This window comes from Glycine soja, chromosome 15, assembly GCF_004193775.1.
Source record: "Glycine soja cultivar W05 chromosome 15, ASM419377v2, whole genome shotgun sequence".
In the NCBI taxonomy this organism is placed as follows: Eukaryota; Viridiplantae; Streptophyta; class Magnoliopsida; order Fabales; family Fabaceae; genus Glycine; species Glycine soja.
This window is the reverse complement of record NC_041016.1, coordinates 42,179,543-42,190,089: the sequence shown is the minus strand read 5'-3', so window position 1 is coordinate 42,190,089 and position 10,547 is coordinate 42,179,543. Positions and strand designations below refer to the sequence as shown.

At 34.1% G+C, this 10,547-nt stretch overlaps 1 protein-coding gene across 3 annotated transcripts; it reads right to left on the bottom strand.

Moving 5' to 3' along the window:
- Nucleotides 1-873: 873 nt before the first annotated feature.
- On the bottom strand, nucleotides 874-8,809 carry LOC114388194 (dr1-associated corepressor-like). Of its 3 annotated transcripts, XM_028348541.1 has the most exons (7): nucleotides 8,513-8,809; nucleotides 6,915-6,987; nucleotides 6,725-6,818; nucleotides 3,463-3,558; nucleotides 2,457-2,585; nucleotides 2,300-2,357; nucleotides 874-1,714 (listed from the first exon to the last, which is right to left on the bottom strand). In XM_028348541.1, the coding sequence occupies exons 1-7, from the start codon at nucleotides 8,543-8,545 to the stop codon at nucleotides 1,202-1,204; spliced, it is 996 nt and encodes a 331-aa protein (XP_028204342.1). In that variant the 5' UTR covers nucleotides 8,546-8,809; the 3' UTR covers nucleotides 874-1,201. The 3 variants fall into 3 exon arrangements, with proteins under 3 accessions (XP_028204342.1, XP_028204343.1, XP_028204344.1); XM_028348542.1 differs by lacking the exon at nucleotides 3,463-3,558 and having other exon boundaries at nucleotides 8,513-8,798; XM_028348543.1 differs by lacking the exons at nucleotides 6,915-6,987; nucleotides 8,513-8,809 and having other exon boundaries at nucleotides 3,463-3,553.
- Nucleotides 8,810-10,547: the final 1,738 nt, after the last annotated feature.

The window sequence follows — 10,547 nt, the reverse complement described above, 5'->3', positions numbered from 1 at the left end:
TACTTTTGGAGAAGGAATTCTAGTGTATTTTTACTCTCAATGTACTTCTGAAATTATCTAAATGGTATCTCAAGCATGCACTATTATGCCAAAAACTATCTTAAAATTGAGAGCCTATTAAAATTTTGAATAAAGTATCTAACATCCATTTTTTTTATTATGATTAATGTGATTTTTAACCATAAAAAATTGAAATAAAATAAAATAATATTAAAATTAATATCACATTATCACTTAATGAAAAAAATAGACAAAAATGATTAAAAGCTAAAACGGAGAAAAAAATTGGGAAATATTGACTCATTTTTTGAAAAATTTAGGAACCAAAATCACAAATTATAAAAAGTTCATAAATGGAAAACACTTTACACTGATTTTTTTATAAGAACTTAGAATGTAATTAAGTATATTTAAAAAAAATAACTACTTATTTTGTATTAGTTTTTGAAAGAATTATTAAAAAAACAAGTGATTATTTCTCTTCAATTAAGTTAAATGAAAAAAGTTTATGGTTTACATGATTGCAAATATTTTTCATTTTAAAAGCCAGTAATAATCAGTATTTTTGATAAATTATTCAAAATAACTTCCAAATATAGTAAGATTTTTTTTATAAAAAAAAAGAGTTTTTTAAACGAGTCTACTAAATTCTTAAAAGTGACATCTTTTCAAAATAAAAATAGATTTTCATAAGAAAACAGTAAAAAAAAAACAAACAAATGAATTGTGAAGATCGCTTAACCGTACGGGCTCCATTGCATCCTAAAAACTACTCGCAAGACGAGATTGATTCAGCATTGCAATGATTGTTATCACTTACTTGTAGATATGCCAACTAGTGCTAGCTTTCCATCATTGCAAAAAGAGATAACATTAGCCAAGACTAGAAAATAGTTATATAGTTATTTGCAGCAATATTAAACAAAGTTTGCATGCAAAAATTTAACTCAATCTAGAATTGTGATATACATTGTAGGCCTAAAAGTACACGAAGCTAACATTACTGGTCAAGGGGAAGATAAATCAGCTCCACATACAAACCAGATTAATGAAAAGGGGCATTCAGATCTTTCTTCAGCCAACAACATGGTACATGCATTGACAGCTAGTGGATACTCATAATCATAACACTAGTATGTACTTATTCTACAGTTATCATGATGAACTTTTCACTAATCTAATCACCAAAGACTAATAATATTTACCCCTCCTCTTCATCATAGTCTTCCTCCTCCTCTTCTAGTGGCCTACCAAGTTGTGCAAGCTGCAGTGAATCAATGGCCATCTTGTCCACATCAGAAAGTGACCACCCCGGAATTTCTTCATGCTTGCTCTCTGTTGGGGGTTCAGGCAATGAGGCATCAGGTTCAGGCACCGAGGCGGAGGCATCAGCTTCTGCACTAGCCTTTTTGTCATCGTTTTCATTCGTGATGGCATTCAGATCAATGTTCCGGAGGGAATCCGTGCTTACAACAGGAACAACGGGAGCTGCAATATTCTCCTCCTTTGGTATCTCCTTTGACTCAGAACCATTATCCATTGCTATACTTGTGTTTGTATTTTGTGGGTTGCTCGGCTGAACAGAAGTGCAAGGCTCAGATTCAGCATCTTGATGATATGTCTCTCTATTTAAAGGTGGTCGCCCTCGGCCACGGCCTCTTCCTCTACCTCGGCCTCTTCCCCTACCAGTACTGCCAGTGTGGCCCAACTCAAGCTGGGATAGAAGAAAAACATTATTGAGCAAACAAAACATGGTATATTGAGGGACTGCTAGGCACATATACTTTACACAGGAACATTATTAAATCTTGCAAGAGTTGCAGGATTTTCTTGTGTTCCACAAATGACAAACTAAGCTAAAAGCAACCGTTACTGAGGCAGAGACAAAAATATGTTTTTTCCGCAGGGCCATTTGGTTTGAGAAAACCTTTTTATTTCATTTATTATTTTCACTTTTAACTAATGAATACCCTATAAACACTTTTGAAAATAGGAAATAAAGAGAAAACAAGGAAGCATTTTTGTAGTAAAAAAAAGAAAATATAAAATGTTATCTTAAACCGAATAGCGCCTTTGAGTACCAGACTTGGTAATATTGGAAAGAATGCATGCACATGTGGAAGTATGGCTTATACATTTTTTTGTTTGCAAAAACTGAAAACTTTTGTGAAAATAATATTACAAGCTTGTGAAGAAAATCCATTTTGTAAGCAGAGAAAAGAAGGTTTCCACAAACAATACGGAAAGATAGACATGTTATTGAGGGCTTTTGTGCAAATACAAGGAAAAATGCAATTACCATCTTGCTCCTCTTAGCCTCTTCATCGCTGTCATTACCATCATCACCAATAGCTTTCCTGGAAAAGTACATGGCATTTTTAAATGTCAGTACATCAATAACAATATGCATATCAGGAGAGTGAAACAACAAAACAAACAGATACTGGACTTCAAACCTTCTTTTTGTAATGACCCGATCATCAGGACCAGCCTCAGCATGGCCATGGCCATGGCCGTAGTCAGGAACCCTGCTAACAACGTCCCTCAGAAAGTCAAAGACATTATAGCTTTGTACACAATGTTTTCTGCAATTTACATTCTCCACTTGTTAGACTTGACTTCATAGTTCATAGTAATTATTGAGTTCGGAAGGAAGATAAGGGAAACAGTATAATATCATAATCAAACAGGATCTGAATAGATAGTCTGTTCAGACAGTAGAACTAGAAGAAGTTTGTTGGACTTTGGAGCTAATCAAAGGGCAATATTAACAAAAAACATAAAATACTTGAACATGGAATGAGGGAACAACATAATTACAAACAATTTCTTCAAAAGCATCATGGAAAAGATTTCTTCAACAACTCATACAAACAGTTTATTTGTTTACAGAATTACAGTCACATGCACTCAGGAAAGACTTAAAAGAATTAGCAAGGAGAACAGACAACTTCTCTAAATTCAATCCATAAAATGTTCTTTTGCTCATCCTCCCTGTTTCCCAATGTTCACACCAGCAACAATTTCAGTGCAGAATTTGGAATTTACTCCTTATTTCATCTTCACAATTTATGATTTTTTAGAGGACAATTTTTCCCCTGGGGTTCATCCAATCATGCTTAGAAGAAAAACTGATTCAATTCGGAATGAACTCAGGAGCATGAAAGGCAGGATCGAGCTGGGAAGGGTGAAACCCACCCCCAACCCTTCCATCTATACAAGGCTTTGCTTAATGGATTCACATCTTGACTGTATTCCATGTTCAGGTAAGAGAATAAATTCTTTGAGAAGGCAAACATTTCCAGAGAGAATTTATATAAATTTGTTCTCCAGTGATATTAAATAACTTTTCTCATTCATTGTTATAGCTGATAATTTTACAAAATAGTTTCATTGAATGTTACAAACTTGGCAGCGGGAAGAATAAGAATAAGTAGGAAATGCAAAAAATGATGAGCATACAACATAATCTTCCTTCTCATGAATGACCCAGTTTGATGTACTTCCATGATCTTCACTCTCATTTCCTGGTTCATTCCTTCCCATGCATGACCTAGTCTTGGCAGCAAAATCATAGTAAGCATAGTTGTTAATCCCGGAATAGTGGAGTGGAGTGGCCAACCCTAAAGTGGAATAGTGGGATGGCCGCTGTTCTAAATTTTTTTTTTCTTTTTTAACCTATTCCGAAAATTTTTAATATATATTATTTTAGATTTTTACACATATATTTTGTATTATTAATAATAATAATCTATGTATTGTTTAATAAAATTTATATTCTTTTTTACTTAATATATATATATATATATTAATATATATTATTTAGAATTTTTAATATTATTTAGCTTATTATATATTATGTTTCATTGAGTTTTTATTACTACTATAGTTGATTTTATTACTATAACTTTTGTTATTATTATTTAGTTCATTACATTATACCATAGAACAGTACACTGTACACATATCAAGTTAAAAACCCATCCTTGTAAAAATATATTGCAGAGAAATGTTGGACTTGGGGCCTAAGGCCCAATAAATCAGAAAAAAGAAAAAACATGCCCTATAAAGCCCTAAGGACCCGACCCATCATTCACGTCTCCTGTGACGGAACACAAATGGAAGAGCGGGAAGTTGGTCGCAACACAAGGGAAGTCGCACAGTGTTTGACATGGCAGATTTCACTTGGGCTTCAGAGTAGCAAAACCCAAATGCTTCAAAAGGGCAACCATGGCTGGCTCGCTCCGCCTCTATTGCAGCCGCTACAACCGCAACTCTAAAACGCAACGCAAGAGTGCTTTGCATCACGCCTCACTGCCATGATAGCGGCTGCTCTGACAGCTATGGACAACTATGGTAGTAAGTATACACGGACTGATATAGTATATACATATTTAATTGTGAGAAGAAGGGCCAATAAAATGAAACTGGAGAAACATGACCAGATCTTCCTTTTTCCAAATAAAATGTTATGTTCTATTAATCAGCATTTTTATGCAATTGTCAGTGCAGATGTAGTTTCAGAAAACATAATAGATTTAATTTCACTTGAGTTGGACCCATTTTGAATTTTAAATTTTAATAACTTCAAGTCCAAATGACTGAGACTTTTGGAAGCCAGAAAATTGTTGTCATGCAGCATTCTTGGAATAGATTAAGGCTTTAGAAACAGTTAAATATATTGCAGCATGAAGAAAAAAAGGGTTCTCTCCGTTGAACAGACATGTTTCTAATTTGAAAGTAGAATTGTAGAGAAAGCTACCAATTGTTGGACTGAAATATCCTTTTATTCTTAATACAAATAATAATGTACAAAGATAAAAGAAATAAAGGAAATATTTTCTAAGAAATTAAAAACTACAGTACAAGCCAATGGAACCATGAGGTTCATCAGGCCCATGAAGTTCCAGCAACCATCCCAACCACCTCTAGCCTGTTAAATCAGCTTGTCCCTGAAGCACCATCACTGTTCACATGTTCATGTGCATTTTTGCTGGAGTTTTTCCAGCACATGTACACCATGTACAGCTGTTAGCCTTGCCGTTGGATCCATTCTGTTTGTTGATGCCTTCCCAGTTAGTTCTGGGGGGAACAGTTGCACAAAATCTACATTTGTGCCAATACCCTCTTTCTAGGGATTTCTTGTTTGTATTGTCTATCACGGATCCCATGCCAGACAATGATCCAGCAGTATTGGGTCCTCAAACAAAGGCCCTTGTGTCCTTCATTTTTTCTTCCAATCCTGCCTAAATGTTGAAAAAGCTTAATGGTAGGAACTATTTGTATTGGGTCCCAGCTGTTAAGATTGGTTTTGTGGCCAAATACATTATGATCACCAAGAAGGCTGAAGAAGCCTCTTAGGTATTGCCTATTCCTTGTCTTGCTTCTTTAATTGCTTCCTGTTCTAGAAAGGTATCCTAGTCTCCCAATCCACCCCTTCTCATAACTTATCAGCATTGTCTAGGTCCAGTGCTAGTCAAGGAACCTCCCATTGAAAGTTCAAGGGACTCACGTCCAGTCTTAATCTCTTTGTCATGTCCATTGAAAGGTTATTCAATTTATTAATTCTCCTAGTGATGCTCATAGGGATGTCATGGTTAGAAACCTGAAGTCATTTTGATTTTATTTCATATATTGATGCAAATTGGGTAAGTTGCCCGACTATCAGTCAGTCTACTTCAGGTTACTGTGTTCTTACTGGAGGTAATCTCACTTCATGGAAGAGTAAAAAGCATAATGTTGTAGCCATATCTATTCAAAGGTATACTAAGCCATGGGTCTCATGACATGTGAACTCATAGGGCAGAAGCAATTATTCCAAGAGTTAAATTTTGTAAAGTAGGCCCTGTGAGTCCCATATGTGATAGTCAGGCATCCTTGCACATGTGCATTTAGATTTTAGATTGACTGTCACTACATAATGTGTTGGTTCTATTCTAATGATTAACCAGCAGAGATCTTCACTAAGTCTCTCTGGGGACTGAGGATATCATACATATGCATCAAGATGGATGAATATGAATTATAAGCACCAGGTTAGGGGGGAATATTGAGATTACAATAGGATTGCATTAGGATTTAGAGATACAGGCTGAGATTGCGCTAGAATATTTGATTTCATTGTAATTAATTTCCCTTTATTTTCTGTACATAATTAGCCAATTAGGCTGAAAATCTTATAGATCTTCTTGTATTCTTTCCCTAATTATGGGAAACCCATTGTATAGGGTTTCACTGTTTCTATATATGATATGGAATGCAGGCTCCTTCCCGAGCAAGTTTTCAATCAATCTCAAAGTTTCCTTCAGATTCAAGTTAAGATATACAAAATAAAGTTCATAGAACACACGAGACACAAAAAATTATGCTGAAGTGACAGTGCAAATAAGATATACCAATAAAGTTTAACAATCTACTTCACACATGGATGCATAGTCCAACAAGCAAATTACCTTTTAAACATAAATAAACACTTCTAATCAAGTTTAGCCATTCATATTTAATTTACATTATTAAGAATTTTTTTAAACTTAAAAAATTGCTACTTTCCTGTTTCACATTTAGCTTCCATTTATAACTTGGACATATGGAAAAGGGGAAAGTGAGAATTAAAATCAAAGCTAAAAACATTACCCAGTTATAAAGGCATTATTCTAAGTTCTAGAGTTAGTTCTAAATCACTATGGGAGATTGAAGAAACGTAATTATAGCATAAAAGACTTACAAATGCAATGAATTCATGGTCTTTGCTCCTCTTTGAAGAGTTATTTCATAAGTGCGGTCACAAAGATCTTGCAAAAATAGTTCTAGAGCTTTAGCTGTAATGCATTCAGGAGCAACGTCAACAATGTATATAACAGAAACAAACAACCAGCAGCCTGAAGTTAACAGCAGAGTAATTCAAAGCAACTCACAAACTAAAACAGGCACAGCCAGTGCTATCTTTCCAACATCCTCATCTGCCTGCATTATCTTCTTTATCCGAGCCTGCAATTTGAAGATTTCATCACATCAAATAAAGCGTTCTTTTACAAGATATCACTCCTTGTAATACTTAATAGACAAGTAGAAGAATTTAGCAGAGTCCAAATTACAAATTAACACCCTTATGAACATCATTTAATTCAACTTAAAACTTAATTAGAAGTCAATAAAAGTGGTGTCTCTCCCTGTCTCCCTAAATTCTTGCCCCTCTTGAAATAAGGAAAAATCATTGTCTCCCAATCCTCAAATAAATGGTAATTACTGTAAGTTTTTTTATTAACTATGCATGATGGCTTCTGTATGCTGAGAAAGTAAAATGGATTAACCTGCTAGATGACTGATAGAAACAACATATTTTATTAGAGAAAAATAGGTATAAACCCCAATTACAAAGATCAGAATCACTCAGACACTCACAAAACTAGAAAACAAAATATAGAACACTGCAAAACTTTGAGTGTCTGCATCTCTTCTCAATTCCCAAATGGCCTCAAAACTCATTATTGGCCGGATCTCCTCTCCCTTATCTTTCCCTCCCTTTTTCATTGCTTCTGATTGTTTGCCCTTCCTTCCTACCCTCCTTGCCATGTATGGCAAGGTTGTTACAACCAAAATTCCTCTTCTACCCCTCACCCGTATTTCCTACCTGGTTTGGCAAAGCTTTGCCAAACAATATCACCAGGCTAAAAATTATCAGAAATTGAAAAGTGTCACTGCAATTATATCATCAAACATTCCTCCCAATTTTTGATATCATAATGAATTCCTAAACGAAAATTCTACTCCATTATAAATCACTGTATTAAAGACTGATGTCAATTTAAGTCACAACTAGTTAGCTCACCATTATCAGAAGAACAATTGACATTTGATGTGAGTATTTGGCAAGCAATGGAAAAAAATTTATTCAGGTTTTAAAATACTAAAAATTTGAAGTAGACATAGGTTTCAAACAGAATTCGGGTTAACTTGAAAAACTGATTTAAGAGAAGATGAATTTTAACAATGGCATATATTGAATTGTTAAACTTAACAAAGGTTGGTTCTTTTTCAAGTCAACAATAGAAAGGAGGACAGTATGAGAATCACAATTATCAAAAACCATAACAACAGTCTCAACTAATACATCCATCAAGCAACCTTAAACAGCAGTACCCAAACAAACCCATTCCTTAAAAAAAAAAAAAAAGAAAAAAAGAAGTAAAACACAGAACCTAAGTTAAGTCAAGCACCTAAAGTAGCATCACACATGTCCATAACACCTACATAACCACAAAATAAACCCATCCACTTCAATTATTAAGCACCATAGACCCAAACACGTAAACCCCTTATATCGTAACAAAGAATAAACAATTAGCATCAGCCAAAACCTTTTTTTTCACACACAAAAAAAGAAAAAGAAAGAAAAAAGTTCAATCAAAATTAGCAACAAAAAAAATTCACTTTCCACAACTTTTCTTGCATCCAAGCAGCATAAAACAACGAAAGATAAAAACTTTACAAAGAGAAACTGAGAAACACTCACAGCAGGGAAACGGGTATCGAGCTTCTTCCTCATGGCAGCAGATTAGGGTTTTTAAAACTGAAGATTTGGGGGAATCAAAAGAAGCAGAAGAAGGAGACACAGAAAGTAAAATCGAAAGCTTTGAACAGAAAGAGCGACCCTATCATCAACACGATGAAATCGAAGAAACTCATTTCAGATCCATAGGCCATTCACTCCTCTAAGATTCATTCAACGAAATATGCCTCGGTGGAGGGTTTGTTAGGGCAATGCGTTGGTGATGGACATCGCGTCACGGCCCAATACGTGCAGAACATCTAGGCAGAGTGGGTTCAAAAGAAGGAGTCAAAACGGTGACGTGTTGAGATATCATTGGGACATTTTCTTTCCTTCGTTTTAAAGTACGAAGGCAAACCAGTCAGTCAGCTAGTAGATATGTTGAGACTAAAGCAGTGCATAGGTCAGCGACATTGTATGAAAACTTGTGTTTATGAAAAAACCACAATTTTGTAAAATTAATTTTAATTCGAGCTTAAAAAATAAGGATTATTTTAAGTTTTTAACAACTCTTGATTGATTTCTGAAGGAAAAAAAATTCTTTATTGATTTCAATTATAGGCTAAATTTTTTTTTTATTTTTTTTTATAATATGGTCTCTTATCTTTTAAAAAATTGATTTTGTATGTATATCCTTTCAAAATAGTTTTATTCAAAACTATTAATGTTATAGCTTCTGAATTAAATTGTTCTCCCATTTTGATCAAGCTTAACGACATTTAAAAAAATGTTTTTACAAAGGAATTTTTGTTTTAGGATTCTTGGCTCCTTGAACTTGACCTAAAAATGTTGTTGAGCACATATGGTTCAATTCTATTGATGATGATCTTCTCTCTAAGCTTATTATTTGCATCGACTGAAATGAATAAATAGGGCAATAAAATTCAAAATACATATCATTCTCAAATTGACAAGTACAGAAAAGAGAAAGAATTTTTTAGAGAGGTCTCATGAAATTTCAATGGCCTATTATTTAGAAATTTGACACAAGTTGAGTAATTTAATTGCTCTACAAGAAGCCTATCGGAAGCAAAGGGCCAAAATTTATTGGCTCAAGGATGGTGACATTAACTCAATTTTTCCACTCCTGTGCTACGGACATGAAAAAAATGAATTAAATTCCGTTACTTGTGATGATGATGGTACGATTCCTTTTTATCATAAGGACATTTGTGAAGTTGCAAATAATTGTTTTGATGATTTATTCTGTGACAACAGTGTGAATATTGATCTAACTATTATTAATATTCCACAATATCTTTCCCCTATTGATAATGACTCACTGCTTGCACCATTTTCTTTAGAAGAATCAAGCATTTTTCTAGATGAACTCAAATAAATGGGCTAAATCCTTCTTTTTATAAAAAGTTTTGTCATCTTTATGCACCTGAAATTTTTATTGATTTAACTTCTTGGCTCCATAATGGTTCTTTCTCCCCTCAAGTAAATTCTACGGCCATTGATCTTATTCCTAAGAACAATAGTCCTAGAAGTATGAGAGATTTTTGGTCAATTTCTCTTTGCAATGTCCTTTATAAAATTATATCCAAAACCCTTGCCAACTGTCTTAGCCTTTTCTCCTAAAATGCATCTCACATGAACACTTTTCCTTTGTTGAAGGTCATTCTATTCTTGATAATATCCTTACTGTTTATGAAATTATCCACCACATGAGGTGTAAAACAAAGGAAATTTGGGAAAAGTTGCATCGAAAATTGATAAAGCAAGGCTTTTGACAATGTTGATTAGAATTATCTCTTGAGTGTTTTGGCTAAAATGGGCTTTCATAAAAAAATGCATTCGTTGTTTGAAATTATGTTTGGAAATTGTTCAGTACTTGGTTTTGGTAAATATGGATTTCGTAGGGCTTATTTTTCCAGGGAGAGGACTCAAAATGGATGACCAATTGTCACTGTCTTTTTATTCTTTGTATTGAGGGTCTTTCCTCACTTTTGAAAAACTAGAGAGTAGAGGTGATATTCATGATATTAAGGTGTGC

Bases quoted from the DNA above. Each gene is read 5' to 3' on its own strand.
- LOC114388194 (XM_028348541.1), bottom strand. From the start codon at position 8,545: ATGAGGAAGAAGCTCGATACCCGTTTCCCTGCT. The intron at 3,559-6,724 runs GTAAGTCTTTTA...TTTGCTGCCAAG, and splicing joins ACCATGAATTCATTGCATTT to ACTAGGTCATGCATGGGAAG. The intron at 2,358-2,456 runs GTTTGAAGTCCA...GTACTTTTCCAG, and splicing joins CGGGTCATTACAAAAAGAAG to GAAAGCTATTGGTGATGATG.